At 39.4% G+C, this 16,758-nt stretch overlaps 1 protein-coding gene across 1 annotated transcript in view; it reads right to left on the bottom strand.

Annotated features, from left to right (window-relative positions):
- Nucleotides 1–1,553: 1,553 nt before the first annotated feature.
- Nucleotides 1,554–16,758, bottom strand: part of SLC17A6 (solute carrier family 17 member 6) — a 51,831-nt gene continuing 36,626 nt past the window's right edge. The window contains exons 8-12 of the mRNA XM_030560174.1: nucleotides 13,729–13,878; nucleotides 10,907–11,039; nucleotides 9,315–9,425; nucleotides 5,540–5,667; nucleotides 1,554–3,676 (exon numbers count right to left, since the gene is read on the bottom strand). Of these exons, the coding sequence (XP_030416034.1) occupies nucleotides 3,341–3,676; nucleotides 5,540–5,667; nucleotides 9,315–9,425; nucleotides 10,907–11,039; nucleotides 13,729–13,878 (858 nt within the window). The 3' untranslated portion in view covers nucleotides 1,554–3,340. The remainder of the gene's footprint in view (nucleotides 3,677–5,539; nucleotides 5,668–9,314; nucleotides 9,426–10,906; nucleotides 11,040–13,728; nucleotides 13,879–16,758) is intronic.

The raw sequence follows: 16,758 nt of genomic DNA, 5'->3' as shown, positions 1-16,758 counted from the left end.
AAAAAATATTGCCTGAACTTAGTTAAAGTATGTGATGGAAATAGTTCCTGAAAATACAGAAGCTTTGAGAGAGATTGAAAACTGAGAAGAGTTGATTTTTATTTTGTTAATTAGTTGCATTTTCAGAGTTGTTCACTTTCTATCATAATACCAGAGTATTCTTGGTGCTATTTATTATGCGTTCTGTATCTTTCAGCATGTTTCTATCATGACATCCCTGGCCCACAGAAGCAATTAAAGATAACTTCAAATGTTACCTGACTCTGTGTTCTGAGAACCAGCCTAGCCTAAGAGTGGGAAAGTCTGGGACAAAAATCATTCTGCCTAATCTTTTTGAGCCCTACAATTCCTTCTGTCCTGCAGGGTAAAATCAATTGAACACCATTAAGCTCCTATTAAAAAATACCTACCCTTGTTCAGGGACTTGTGGCATTTCACTGATTTCTACTGAGATTGTCTATAGACCTGTGGCTCTCAACCTTTCTAGACTACTGTACCCCTTTCAGGAGTTTGATTTGTCTTGCGTACCCCCAGGTTTCACTGGACTTAAAAACTATTTGCTTACAAAATCAGACATAAAATACAAAAGTACTGAAAAATTGCTTACTTTCTCTTTTTTACCATATAATTATAAAATAAATTAATTGGAATATAAATATTATACTTACATTTCATTGTACAGTATATAGATCAGTATGAAAAAGTCATTGTCTATATGAAATTTTAGTTTGTACTGATTTCATAGTGCCTTTTATGCAGCCTGCTGTAAAACTGGGCAGCTATCTAAATTAGTTGATGTATCCCCTGGAAAGACATCTGTGTATCCCCACGGTATGTGTACCCCTGGTTTAGACCCACTGCTATAGAGGGATGGATTGTAACCCTACATACTGTACTAGCCTAGGTAAGGAGTAGAGTAGTAGAAACAGGGCAGGAAACGGTTTCAGCTCCATGAATCACAATCTGAGCCCGGCTTCTCATTTATTCCAGGGGGGTAGTAAAATGCACCAGTCTTTTTGCTGGCGCAGATTACTTCCTTCTGTGTGCCAACTCTGCAGCCCTGGCTAACATGTTGCTCCACCTGCTCCCGATCCCTGCTCCACACTCCTCACTTACCTGGGTGAGAAAGGGGGAACAATCGGCCCAGAGGCTTCAGTGGGCCTGGGGCAAAGCAATTTTGAGGGCCCCTTCCATAAAAAAAAAAAGTTGCAATACTATAGAATACTATATTCTCATGGGGGCTCCTGTGGGGCCCGGGCCTGGGGCAAATTGCCCCATTCGCGCCCCCCCCCCAGGCAGCCTGAGGGGGAATAACAACCTGGTAGCAGCTGCTTCTCTTACTACACATCTGTATAGATAGGTGATGTGAATAGCCCATACAGGGCTCTTTATATCTTTTTACTCCCCTGCATAGGTACACAGCAGGGCTTATGACATACCCCAGAAAAAGTAATTGTAGTAACGTGATTCAAGTTGTTTATACCTCTCTGCATCCCAAACAAACGAAAAAGATTACAATATCCTTTTTTTATATAAAAGGATAAATAGAGCATTTTATTAACACTTTTTGCAGCAACAAAAGTGACACAGTCCACGTTTTCATTAAACACAGCAAAAGCTATGGTCACATTTTACATCACTTTGAGGCACAAAGCAAAATATTTTTTTTCCCTTAAGGTCAAAGTATGATTTGCATTTAAAAAAAAGGAAGAAGAAGAAACAATCCTCAAGTTGTATATTGCAATAGCAGGGCCTCCAATCACTAGCACAATACAATGAACAGATAAAAAATCCGGAATGGATTGTTACATACAATGATAATCATTTGATTTGAGTTGGGAAATGGATCACCATTGTCATTTTTAGAGCATTAAGAAGCGGTCAAGTGTTGCTAACTTTAATTTGGTTTGGTTTGGTTTTAATCCCAACAATCCCAAATGTCTACAACAAGCTTAATATAAAGGTACTATATAGACTAAAAGATTATGCACTTTATAATGCATTGCACTTATTGCTTGGTACACTAATGTTGCAATTCTTCTTGAGTTATGCTAAGAGAAGACAAGCATAATGAAAGTAGAAGTAATACTCTTCCTAAATCCATCACTAGTTATTTGCCACTTTGGTTTATTGTGAGGATTGTTACTCATATTCAGCATTTATTAGAATTCTATTTGACAAATACATTTTTGAATTCAGGGCTTTGTAAAATAACAACATTTTCTATAATTACAGTATCTTCAATAAACTTTTATCTATTTATACAACTGTGCCACAGTATGACAAAATAGGAAAACTATCAAGAGAAGAAGGATGAATAAATTATTTTCTGTTTCTTTCATTTAGTTCAAAATACTCTGCAAAACAAATACATCCATTTTGTGTTGGGCTACTTGCTCCTGGTAATTTTTACTTTGGATTATCTGGGGAGGGGGCACATATTTTTGTAGGGTATATCTCTTTTTCTTCTAAAGTGATTTGCAACCAGTACAAAGTAATTTACTATAATTAAAATACATTGAAAGTATTTCTTGCAAAGGTTGTTTTACAGTCTGCATGAAAATTCAGATTGAACATTATATGCTGTTTTTATACTGGTTGGTAAATGTAAGGAAGAATGTGACACATACTATAATTTCATTATATTCTGTAAAGAATACAAATAAGAATTTGTGCCTAAACATTTGATATAAAACACCCAAATAAATTCCTTTATTTATCACAGAGTAGCCTGCAGCATGTAATCACAATAAACATACAGTATGCCTTATTTAGTTCTTTTAGAGCATGATCCAATTCCCATTGAAGAGAACTGTATCAAACCCTTATAGATGTCTAGGACTGAATCCTTTCTTCTTGAAGAAAGTCCTTATCTTAGACCAAACACACAATCTCTACATTTTACTGAGTAAACGTGTATACTTAACACAATCAGTTTATGATCTCTTCCAATACCGTGTAACAAATATATAAGTGCATTTTTTAAAGATCAAGAAGTTTTGGCTTTCTGAACAGACTATTAGATGTGCCAACTTAGTTGGTTGTTGTGCTTTAATCCTTAATTATGAGCTTTAGCTCATGTATACTGAAAGTATCTAGTTGCCTCTATAGTTTTGACCAGTAAACCCTTAAAACTCTAATGTTTATAGAATGGATACACCCGAGTGGAGGTGATGACCTATCACAATTCATACAGATTGCACTTTAATGGTAACCTTTTTTTTAATTAGTTAGACCTTCCTGATATGTGTTTACATGTTTATACTACATTCTTTGTGTGTAAACAATCACAATGAATTTAATCACAAACACTACAAAATATATCTAATATTGAGATTTGTTATGAATAATCTTCTCTTTCCCTATGGCTGAATGAGTCTTGGACTTCTTCTTGTACAAATTCTTCTTTCTTCTCCCAACCATTTGGCCAACCACCATTGACCTGGGTCGTAGCACCATAAGACTTAGTGGTACCATAATTTACGTAATTCTGAGTAATGTCCCCTGTCTCTTCATCAAGTTCATCTTCATGAATGAAACCACATTTCTCTTCACTTGTCTGTTCAGGGTCAGCCCAAGGTTGTTTCTCTCCTGAAGCGAATATGCCATAGAATATAACTCCTGCATAATGCACTAAAGCAGCAATAAGGAAGACATACTGCCATTCTTCACGTGTCTGTAAAGAAGAGTATTGCTAAGTCAAAATAGCAGCACAGACTTGATAGCTGTTCTGAACTAAAAGGGCTGATTAAGGCACTGAGGATGTAATTTTCAAAAGGGCCCAACTCATAGACTCATAGACTCTAGGACTGGAAGGGACCTCGAGAGGTCATCGAGTCCAGTCCCCTGCCCTCATGGCAGGACCAAATACTGTCTAGATCATCCCTAATAGACATTTATCTAACCTACTCTTAAATATCTCCAGAGATGGAGATTGCACAACTTCCCTAGGCAATCTATTCCAGTGTTTAACTACCCTGACAGTTAGGAACTTTTTCCTAATGTCCAACCTAATTCTCCCTTGCTGCAGTTTAAGTCCATTGCTTCTTGTTCTATCATTGGAGGCTAAGGTGAACAAGTTTTCTCCCTCCTCCTGATGACACCCTTTTAGATACCTGAAAACTGCTATCATGTCCCCTCTCAGTCTTCTCTTTTCCAAACTAAACAAACCCAATTCCTTCAGCCTTCCTTCATAGGTCATGTTCTCAAGACCTTTAATCATTCTTGTTGCTCTTCTCTGGACCCTCTCCAATTTCTCCACATCTTTCTTGAAATGCGGTGCCCAGAACTGGACACAATACTCCAGTTGAGGCCTAACCAGCGCAGAGTAAAGCGGAAGAATGACTTCTCGTGTCTTGTTTACAACACACCTGTTAATGCATCCCAGGTTCCTTTGATAATCCTAGTCTAAAAGCTCAATTTGTACAACTGCAAGATATTTCTCTTACTTATTGGCTAACTTCTGTAAAAAAATCAATGAAAAGTCACCTCCACTATCATTAATTCATATACACAAGTTAATGTGACAAGCTAACCAAAATATCTGACCCAATACTCAGGTCTGTTTTGACTCTCTTATACCGCTAAGTGTAGTGCAAAACAACTGGAAACCCAGCATATTTTGTACCATGAGAAATATCACTATGCCTGAGGAAAGCCATCTGCTGGCATCTGAGAGGAAAACAGTGTTGCTGGTGAGGTTCTGCCACCAACTACCCTAACATACGCTTTGGACTGGACTGGCCCCAGTATTGGGGAAATGCAAAATCTTTGTCAAGCACTTCTCAGCTAGACCAAAGAATCCGGACTGTTGTTTCCAGTTCTAGGCCGAAATTTTGGAACCATTGAAAACTATGGGCAAACACCCATTGACATCAAAGAGGATAAGAGGGAGTCCCTATGAAAAATGTTGACCAGTTAATAAAGGAAAACATCACTATATTTCAGAGTATCATGAAACAAATGCACTGCTTCCAATACAGTCAGCTTTATTACCGCTTTCCCCAACACTATACTTGTTCTCTTTTCCATGAATACTTTCAGTCACTAGACCTTATCCTCCTTTTGGTACTTTACTTTTAGTTATGAAAAGTTTCAAGGACTATTTGATCTGGGAATATTTTTTAAATATTGTTTTTTTAAAAATGTACAAATTCATACTTGAAATAAAATTAATAGCAAGTTTGACACATATCTAAACAATTTAAATACTTGTTTGTGTGCCGGAAGGTGATGTTTTCCTTATGAAGGAACTGGTTACTTTAAGAGAGGGTAATACATATCCAGATAAAAACAGTAACAGTCTGTGAAATTCAACAGAGCTAAGGAAGACAAGGAAGACCTCTGACTGAGGTGGCATACAATGAAGGTTGCTCAGAGTTTCCAGGAAGTCAAAGTGCTGGATAGTTAGTGGATAAAGCCAGAAGCTAAGGGATATGGAAAGTAAGTTTAGGAATGGGTTTTGTCTTTAATACTAGTGGAATTAAACTGCTCCTCTTGAATTTAATGGGAATTATTTGAAAACCACATTACAGCTTACCTTGTGCTTTGTCATTGCTCCAACAATTATAGGGCAAACCATTCCAGACAATGTCCCAACTCCATTGGAAATTCCCATTAAGATGCTGGCATACCTTGGGGCTATATCTAAATGGTTGACATTGAATCCTGCAACACAAATACAAATGTGCATTCCCACCATAGAATGTGTCCATGACTATTTATATAGAGCCATTTTTGGGGTGCTTTACAGGAAAATGTGAAGCAAGACTAAATATATGAGACAGATTTTTGCTTTAAGTTTAAACTGAAAACAGCTTATAAAATTATAACTGTATTTTTTCCCCAAAAAATCTGTTTAAAAAAAAAAACTCTGAGAAGGGAAATTGAACCCACAAAATGATAATGCTTTGGGGGAAGTTCTCAGAGAGGGACTTGCGGTGTAATTCACACCCCTTTCATGTTGTAAATTACAGATTTTGTGGGTCACTTCCTGTTACATGCTGTGTCACTTCCTCTTCATTTCCTCCACATTTCTCTTCTTGGTCACACAAAGCATCAGGGTAATGGCTGTTTTTGTGTGGGATGGTAAAATAAGATCAATAAAAGGAGACTATTTTAAAAAGATATCATATTTGTTTGATTTTTTAAAAATTGTGTTTACTTCCTGCAGCTCTAACAAGCAAATTCTTTTCAAATGTAGGCTGCCACTGTTCAAAGAATCTTAGAGAGGGGAAAGTGTTTCTAAGAAGCTACAAGACTCTAAAATTCCCCCAAATAAACACCAAAAATATATGAAAACAGAATTTGAATGCCAGGATCCCTAGGCATTGGAGAAAAAGATAGATGGTGTAGGGGGGAAAACAGTTAAAAATAAAGCATAACACATCTTTTCATGGCACAATTTCTTACAGAAAGTTTGTGGTAAACACTGGATACACCACAAAATTCTCTTAGTTAGGTATTTTGTTTGTTACTAGGTTTAGAGGTGTTTTACAATGATTGAATTAAGTTATATTTCAGTAGAAGGATAGGTCTTGCAGGATTAATGGGTTTTAATGAGTGATTTGAATAAGGAGACAGTAAAGGTTTAACATAAATTACCATAGAGGCTGTTCCAGATATAAGGACTTGTGTGCACAAAAGGAGTTAGGTGCCTAAGTCCCAGTTTTGGGACCACTGTGATGCACAAAACTTTTGCTAAAACTTCTATGCTCCTGACTTCAATCAGCACCTATGTTTTTGCAGTAAAAGTTCCCTAGGTAGCTATGCTTCTGCTTTAGGGCATGCGCACTGCTGCTTCCCTCTAGGTGTCCTGTTATCTCTCTCTTTCCTAAGCCCCAGAGTGATTCACAAACAAGGGGAAGATAGTTCAGTCACCTAAATCTCATGAGGTGCCCAATCCCTGTAGGCATGCTCATAGGATGCTTACTGAACTGGGCCTCAAGCAAACTCACACACAACATCCAACAGGGGTGAGGGGGAAGGGGAACTCCCTCATAAGTTTTAACCCAGTGGCTAAGGTACTCAGCGGGGCAGTGGACCACCACCACTCTAAAGCCCTCCAATGGCTAAGAAGGGATTTGCTTTCTCTCAAGTGAGTGTTTTAAACACTGAGCTATGAGTCTGATGTGGGAACTCCTTAGTCTCCTGTTGAACCTGTTCCATCATAGATAAATAATTAAAGACATTAAAATAGGGGGTACTGGATCCTGGGTCTCCCACATGAGTGCTTTAGCCACTATAGCAAGCTACAGAATGCTCTCTCTCGCTCTCTGTCTCTCTCTCGGTGCAGAAAGAGCGAGAGCACAAATGTGAGAATGATACTATAGCCTGGTGGTTAGAGCATTCAGCTGGGAGATGAGAGATCCAGTTCCTGTGCTCCAGTGACTCTTTAATTATTTATTGAGGGTTCAACAGCAGAGACTGAGGGAGCACACCAAAGTATCCCATAGCCCAATGGTTAGAGCACTCACACGAGCCCCATTTAAATCCCTTTTCCTGCTGAAGTGGATGTGAGACTTAAACCAGGGGTCTCCCCCATTCCAGGTGAATACTTTAGCCATTGGGTTCAAAGTTATGAGGGAGCTGCCGCTCCTCTCCCCTTCCCACACCAGCCTCTTACTAAACCAATGTAAGCACCTAACTGCAAAAGAAGGTTCACAGCTGAGAATTGCTAACAGAGATAGGTTCCTATCTCCAAGATAGGAGCAGGACTTAGCACACACCCCTGTCATCATCATCTCCCATTGGGTAACTTAGGCAAAAGCATGCTGGCTTTTGTGAATTGCAGTCTAAGGTGCCTATGGCCATGGCTACACTTACAGTTCTGCAGCGCTGGTAGATACAGCTGTGTTTGTACAGCTGTGTAGGGCCAGCGCTGCAGTGTGGCCACACTGACAGCTACCAGCGCTGCAGTGTGGCCACATTTGCAGCATTTGCAGTGCTGTTGGGAGTGGTGCATTGTGGGAAGCTATCTCAGCATTCAAGTGGCTGCAACGTGCTTTTCAAAAGAGGGGGGTGGGGTGGAATGTGACAGGGAGTGTGGAGGAGACAGAGAGAATGGATTTTTGGAGTTGACACTGTTCTCAGCTCCCTGCCTTGCAAGTTCTAAGGACCTGAAGACACACAGTGCCTACCTTCAATCATTTTAAAAGTTCTGACCCCTTCGCCCACCCCTCTCTCATTCACTAAATGCAAATTATGTACTCCTAAATAGCCGTCAGACCAGATAAGCATCTGCTCAACATGGACTTCCCCCCTCCCTCTGCCGTGTGAGCGTGCTGTTTCTCTCTTCAAGCAAACAGCTGTGAACATTCCAAAGTAATTCCCCTGCCTGCCTCCACTCGCTCAGCAAACAGGAGCTGTGTTTGTTTTTTAAATAAGCAGTTTGGCTGAACTCCAAGCTCTCCCTTTCTTCCGGTTTGTTGTGGACAGGAATTCTGGGATACCTCCTTATACCCCGGAGGTCAATAAAAGCGCTGGTGGGGTCTACACTTGCTGACCAGCGCTGGATCACCAGCGCTGGAATCGCTACACCTGAGGCTCGACCGGGTGTACAGCCAGCGCAGCAACCAGGGAGTTGCAGCGCTGGCTGTGCTTTGCAATGTGGCCACATCCTAAGTTGCAGCGCTGTAACCCCCTCACCAGCGCTGCAACTCTCTAGTGTAGCCATGGCCTATGTCCTCCAATTCATTGTATAGAAACTTAGGTGTCAAACTCATGCTTTGTGAATTTCTAAGCACCTAAAAGTTACGCATTGTAATGCTGAGTGTCACAATGCCTCACTCCATTTGTGTCTACATGGGAGAGGTTGCAAAGATGACAGTGGGAAAATGAGGCAAAGTCAGATGACCCCGGTAATGCCAAGTGCATGAGAAGGGAAGTATGAGGCTGAGATGTAGGCAGGAATGGAGTTGTGCAGAACCTTAAAACAGAGAAAACAGCTTCTGAATATGCACTACATCAAGAAAACAATAACCAAATTTATTATTTTGTAATACACAGTAGAAACAAACATGTAAAACTCAAGCTAGATTGTTAGAAGGCAGATTCCAAAGCAGAATTTACAGTAATATATTTGCATTTATCCACGTGCAGGCTATATGGGGGCACGGAATGGAAATACTTGCACAAATATAATATACAAGATGTCATATTCATTGTTCTTTTCTCTGAAAATTATAATAAATAACACCAGGCTGAATCCTGAGATTCTTACTCAATTTAATGTCATGGAGTGAAAACTGAGTGAGGACCTCATGTTTTTCTTGAGATGAAATAACTTCCCCCTATTAGCAGAAATGGTATCTTACCGGATATGGCGAATCCACTGAAGCCCACAGCGAGTACTAAGAATGAAATAGCCATTCCTTTACTATGAGAATACCCCACCACCAGAAGAAGAGTTGCTTCCATACCAAAACCTTGGGAAATAATATAAGGACACATACATCAGCTTTAACTGCCTATTAAAAACTGCAAGCAGTAAGGTACCAGACCTGGTATTCATTTAGAATAAACAGTGAAAAAAACGTTATTCTTTAAATTTCATTATTTTAGAAATGCCTATTAATTAGAATTAGAATTATACAACTCTTTCCCCCAAGAAAGCACACACTTTTGCAATGTCAAATAACCTCTTGGTTCAGTGTTTGCATGCCAGCTTTTGTATGTCTCTGTATGTCTCTTTTCACAGTGATCCAAATGCAGCACCTCCATTATGCAGCTGAAATTTGGCTATCTATATTAAAGGCTGAAGTGCTGCATAGATCCTAACTGTGAATTTCATCCTCGAACTGAAGGAGCCTCACTGTAAGAGTTATATTCTCTTCTCATATGTCCAGTCACTAGAAATTGAGACTGAGTAATGCAAAAAGCATATAACAACTTTTCAAAGGAATGCAGACATATACAGTAGATGGCTAAAAATTACACATACTTGGACAATTTTCCCCCCTACTTAATTATTCACTTAGACTCTGTCTGCAATTGTGGAGGTCAATAATGTGATAGTGTATTTGTTTGTATTCAGCTATTTGAATAATGTTGTTTGGTGCACACTGAATTGTTGGGAAGCCCTGTACCTTAATCTACTGTGATTAACTTCAAATAGCTCTAAGAATTTTTAGACTAGAATTCTGCCTATTTCCCATTTCATACATTGTGTGAACTTTTCTTTTCTAACTCTCCCTATTAAAGCCACTACTTTGTAATCTTTTTGTAATGGTTTCCATATGTCTACACCAGAAGGAGTTGAATTTCAGTGAGGAGAAACTGGAAAGACAGGAGGAAATAAAACAAGCATTTGTAGGGGAAAGACATGTATGAAACCTTCATCCTAGCATGACAACCACCATTCCTTCAGTAAAATTCTGTGTGCCCCAAAGGCCAAGAAGAAGAAAAGGGAGAATCAAGGAGTGACAAAGGAGCCTGAGAAAGAAACTCTATTGGGCATCTTGTGCCAGATTTTCAAAGGTATTTGGTGCCTACAGATGTGGATAGGCCTGATAGGATTTCAAAAGTTCCTAAGCAGGTTAGTCACCAAACCTCCCTTGATTTCAATTGCACTTGGGTACTTAACCTCCTGAGACATTTTTTAAAATCTCACTAGGCACTATCTGCACTTTTAAATATCTAACTGTCCCCTTGTCCCTTCTCATAATTTCTCCGGTGAATGAAATATGAAGGAATAAGCGGACAACTTTATATCTGTGCTTGGAGGTCACCTTCACTTAGTAACCACCATTTGTTTAATAGCCACATCTTTATCGTACAAGTAAAAGGTGAAAGTAATACTTAATATAGCCATGGCTCCTACATGAACATATGCAATTTATTTATGGGCTATATTCTAAATCACATTCAAGGTATATAAGAAACTTCTACATAAGGTAGAGTGCCTTACCTCCACAATTCATTATCTTTCTCACGATAGTGGTTGAAAGAATTTGCCTGCTTCTTAGGAAATCTGCAATCTGTCCCCCGATAGGCACAATAATGGTCATCACTAAATGCGGCACAGCAGATAACATACCCACCTAAAATAATGACAAATGGGAAGTGTTGGCACCATAATAAAATATTGATTTATCATTTTCTGAAGCATCAGAAAATCAACAACTACTTAATTGATTCTCTGCGAGTTCAGGGTAGGTATTTAAAGCAGGCATCTTGATTTATTTTATTAAATGACTGAAATGTGACTATGTGCATGATTGTAACTTGCCATTTTCTTTTCTTAAGGATAGCCAAGACAAACTGGGAATCATGCACAGAACTCTGAGTACTAAACATTACAGGATACAGATCAATAGGTAAATTAAGTCAGGGGTTTCAGAACTAAAAAACATCAAGAAGCACAAATGTCCTGGATCTACATTTCTTGAACTTTCAAACTCCTGTTGAGAGTAGTGGAACTTTGTAATGTACAAGGAATTGAGGATCAGGCCCAGAATACTCCATGTTTAGAAATCATATGTAAGCTACACACTAATGATACACTCAGATGTAAATCAGTGGTATTTTTCTGACAATTGGCTCCATACACACACTAAACTTGACAGAAAATCCTTCACTGAAAACACATAATAAATTATGTATGCCAGGATAATATTAAAAATGAGGTTATGTCGGGGAACAGCATTTCTGTGGTACCTTTTACAAAATGCACTATGATCAAAGGCAGAAAATGATCTCCTTTTTCCATCTAAAGTGTGAAAATCTGTATTTTGCTGTAGTTTACAAGATAGAAGTCTAATCAGATGGCCAGATTCAGCCCTGATGAAAGCACGTGTTACTCCAATTTAGTCAGATATTTAGAATAGGAAGTAGCTACAGTATTTCAGGTACCACTATAGGATACTCTAGGTAAATGTTGGCTTTTCAGTTGCAACCACTGTCCGTAAACTAACTCCATTTGAGGGAGCTAAAATATTGGTTCTTGTGAAAAAAATATTTTTCTAGGTTTACAATAGGTGGACCATTGTTTGACTATCTAGCTCTTAAAATATTTTTTAGAGATGAAATGTTAAGACTAACTCTGTGTGAAATGACCATTCTAATCATATGCCCAAGAGAAGAGATTTCTTTAGAAACATAAACTAAAAAAAAAAGGTCTTAGAATACCCCCAGATAGACTAATTTCCTTAGCCCAGAACATTGAACAGTACATAGCTTCATATGAAGACTAACATTTAAATTTCCAGATTAATTTATCTGCTGTACTAGAACAAGGAAAACATGATAAGCAGCCATGTTGCTTGTTCATCAGTGAACGGAAAGGGCACAATGGATTTTAACTAGAACTTCTAATATTGCTTCTTCTGTGAAAAAGTTAGAAGCAGTGTTATTCCCATAGACCATTCACACTTTTCTCTGAAGCTGCAATATTGTGTAATGTATATTAAGGAAGGGGTGGATTCAAAACCAGTTTTTGGAGGTGGGAAGAGAGGTGATCAGAATCCAATCCTGGATCTGGACCTGAATTTCACCACTGGTCCCTTTTTCTGTGTGATGGCTAAACCCAAAACTCAACCTGAACTTTGAGAGAGGTTTTTAAGGTCAGGCTTGACAAAGCCCTAGCTGGGATGATTTAGTTGGGATTGGTCCCGCTTTGAGCAGGGGGTTGGACTAGATGACCTCCTGAGATCCCTTCCAACCCTGATATTCTATGATTCTATGAAAGTGAGTGATACAGAATTCAGATATGAATTTTGCAGCTCATGCCCATCTCTGACTTCTGAATGCCATAACATAATTGTGATTGTATCCTATAATACTGTAACAATTCTGTGGCTTCCTAGAGTTTTCTGGTTGTCAACATGCTGCACACCATAGACACTTGGACCGTCATTGTAATAACATGGCTAGAGTTTAGATCTTCCTGCACCAAAACCTCAGGCCCCTACCACTTGAGCTAAGAAAAATTTCTGTTCACTCTTTGCAGCATAGGACCTAAGACACACAGGTGATAAATTATTATTCCATCTATCCAATGTGCAAATCAAGGGCCTGATCTGCTCACTGAGTTCCATGGAAGGACTGCTTTGGACCAGTCCTTACTGGTCAGATTGTGCCACTTACCCATGCAAGGGGTGATACATAACTCCATCAACCTCAAGGAGAATGGGAGATGCCATTCCTGGCTGAATGCCCCAATGCATAGGGGACTGTGTAAGCTGCACCATTTATTTTTATTATTTATTTTTTGGATGATGCAGCTTGCTGTCCCCATTATTACCAGACCAGTGCAGGGAGGTGGAAGTGGATGGTCCTACTTTCCCCCCAACTTTCCCCACAGTCTTGGGGGCACCATGCTCTCCAGGGGGTGCACTGACAGACTGCAGTTGTGATGGGCCTTTGTGCAGTCTACATGGCTGAGGCATTTTGTATGCTCCACCCAAACACCAGTGCAAAGTCCTGTTCCAATATGGCTCCAGACAGATCACTATAAACTATTTCCTCTTAAAAAAAATTTAGTGAGTGCACTGTGTGTAAATTTAAGCCTAATCAAAAGGATACAAATCCCTTTTCAGTTTTGTCACTTCACTCACATATGCTGGTACATAAAAGGAATGGTGACTTGCTGCACGGGAGAGGAGCTTCAAGAATGATAAAACACCAGGAAACATGTGCATTACAATTTTCCCTCTCCAGGTAAATATCTACAAACATGATTCTTCAGTTATTGCTACTCAAAATATATGACGTTACATTATGTTTAAATACCTTGCTTATTTCAAACCCAAACACCTCTTCAAAGTAAGCAGGCTGGCTAATAAGCAGCAAATAAAAAGTCCAGCTTCTACAGAAGTTTGCAACAATTATTGCATAGACAGGCATAGAAGTAAAAAAATTTTTCCACGGAGTCTTGAATTTCTGAAATGTTGAGAGAAAAGCCCAGTTAATATTTTCTTGGTTAATGATTATTAAGCTTCCCTTACCATGCATGCTATTTTAGCTACTGTTCAAGGGAACAGCTGCTTAACTTGACATGAGTAGTTCCATTGGCTTTAATGTTTATAAAGTAAAATGTATGCATAAGTATGTGGAGGATCAAAGACTTAGCATAGAAACCTGAGCAAATGGTGTCTACAATAGTATTCAGTGAAGCAGCTCAAATTTACTCAATACTGTCATTCATTTCCATTCTTCTTGTACAAATACTATGTACAAATCTCATTCAATCTCCGCAAGTATGATTAGAACCAGTCATAAGTAATATAGCAATGTCAGGTAGTAAAGCTATCATTAAGGGCAGTTGGCTTTTCCATTGTAAACTTTGGAATATATGCTCAGCTGGTGTAAATCAACATAGCTCCAGTGAAGGCACCAGCTGAGAATCTAGCTCTGTATTTTGAACCCTATTTAAATTGCTTGTATAGTTTCATTATGACATTCTGGAAATTTCTTTAAACAAAGTCACAGCTGAAGCACCATTTTGTTCTAGTTTTTTAAAATAATACATTTTGACCAATGTAGGCTGATGGAGGAGGGGGATGGAAGAGAATTTAGAATTGCTGAAAGTTTACAGATTTCAACACTGCAACCATACAGCATCCCACACCCAGATCCACAAAGGTATTTAGGCACTTAAACTCCAGACTAAATCCCAATATTAGGCAATGCTGTGATCCACCAAACTCCTGCTTCACTGCTGCCAAACTCTGTAGGTAGCTAAACTCACTCAGAACGTAAGTTTTCAGGGTAGATGTTCCCTCAGCACCTAAGTTTCTGCCTCTGGGTATGAGCACTGCCACCTCACTCTAGGCTTTCAAACACCTATCTCCTAGTTAAGTCCCAAAATGATCCAGGACCTAGGGGAAGATAGGCAGAGGAACCTCTGTCTCATTCTTGGAACCCAATCTGGCAGGCATGCTCAGTGATTACCTACCAAATTGGGTCCCATTCAAAATCTGTCAAGTGGTCCCCACCTTATGACATTTAGCTCAGTGGTTAGAGCACTCAGCTAGGGATGTTAGAGACTTAGATTCTATTCTGCCTCCACCATTGTCTGAGGAACAGGAAACAATTTAAAGAGGGATCTCCACACATCTCTCAGGAGAGTGCTGTAACCACCAAGTTAGGGGGAATTCTGATATAGGGCTCTTTCAATTTCTGCAGAGATTACTACCCAGAGCCCCCAGCAAGATTTAGACCTTCCACCTCTGCATTCCAAGACCACAGCTTTAACCTCCTGAACTACAGAGCTTTGCCTGTTGCAGCAGTTCCACTTTGGATAAAGACTTAAATAGTCACTGGGCCAGAGAGACAAATGACTCTATAGCCTGATGGTTAGGGCACACACCTGCTCCAATGGCTCTTTAATTAGTTAAACACAGTGGAGCATCTTCAACAGGAGAGTTTGAGGGTTCTCCATTAGACTATCCTATATCTCTATGATTAGCATGTGCCTCTGAGTGGTATGTGAGCTCCTTGCTCAAATCCTGGTCCTCCCTCAGGCAGAGGGGGGAATTGAGCCTTGGTTTCCTATGTTCCAGGGGAGTGCTTTAATCACTGGATTAAAAATTATAAGGTAGGTGGCACCAAAACAACTTCCTCCTCCGGCTATAGTATGTGGAATGAATAGGAAGGTACCTAACTCATTATTACAAGAAACAATTTAGGCATCTAATTCTTGGCAGGGTTTAGGACACACCCCTCCCCTCAGCATCTCCCATTGGTTAATCTAGGTGACACCCTACCTAGTATGTTGGCTTTTGTGGATCATATGCTTAAGTGACTGTCTCTCTGCATGCATTGTATAAGGAGTCTAGGCACACAGCTCAGGCTTTATGGATCACATGGTTGTTCCTGTGATTTTTCTAGGCATTGTGATGCTCAGTATCACAACATTTAAGTCCTTTTGTTGATCCAGGCCCCAGTGACTTGAGTGGAGCTTCACATTGGCCCAGGTTTCTTCCTGTCTGTGTGGACAACTGCAGAATCTGTCCGTACAGGAGTATATGGAAATTATTTCAAAGGGTGCAGCTGAGGGTAGGATTAGGTCCATTAGGTCTTGAAAACTGGCATGGTTCCAAAGGAAAGTGGTGAAATTCACTCTAATACACAGAGTATGTGCAATGCTCTGTGCACCTATTAAGTTCCACTTACGATCCTTAGACAGGGTTAAGTGAGACTTAATTGGTGATGAGGGCATGGTGAATGCCCTGGGAAGAATGTCATACTGCACATATCAAAAGAAATTAAGCCATTAATACAGACTAATCACTTCCAAATATAATTTTGAATCCAGTTTTGAATAATGAAAGTACAAATAAAGGAAACAGGAAATCTCCAACCCAAACCTGAGCAGAATATACTGACTGCTCTTTAAATAATATTTGCACAAGCCTTAGATATTGTGTTTAGAATTTCAACCTGGAGCAAATTTTTCTCATCAAGCATGAGATTTTCAAAAGCACCTATGTCATTGAAAAGTACAAACACCACTGAATTTCCAGCTGGATACTACAGCTGTCAACAGTGGATCAAAGCTCAAAGGTCTTGATTACGGGAAAACTGGCCTAAGCCTGTGCTCAATCAAGAGCAAATGGTCAGACCCAATTAGAAAACACTATAAGGAGAGATCTCTGGGAATCAGTGACAGAGGAAGGTAGGATTAGGAAGGTACGCAGGGTAATAGAGGAGGCTAGAAAGCTAAGAAACAAATAGCAAAATCTAATTTTCCTTATTTAGCATTTGTAAAGCTATTTCTTTAAACCTTTTTAGAAATGAAAGGAATGGAAAAGTGCTCAT

Source organism: Gopherus evgoodei, chromosome 4, assembly GCF_007399415.2.
Source record: "Gopherus evgoodei ecotype Sinaloan lineage chromosome 4, rGopEvg1_v1.p, whole genome shotgun sequence".
Lineage (NCBI taxonomy): Eukaryota > Metazoa > Chordata > Testudines > Testudinidae > Gopherus > Gopherus evgoodei.
Note: the sequence above shows the minus strand (reverse complement) of the source record. Positions and strands in the feature narration are given on the sequence as shown.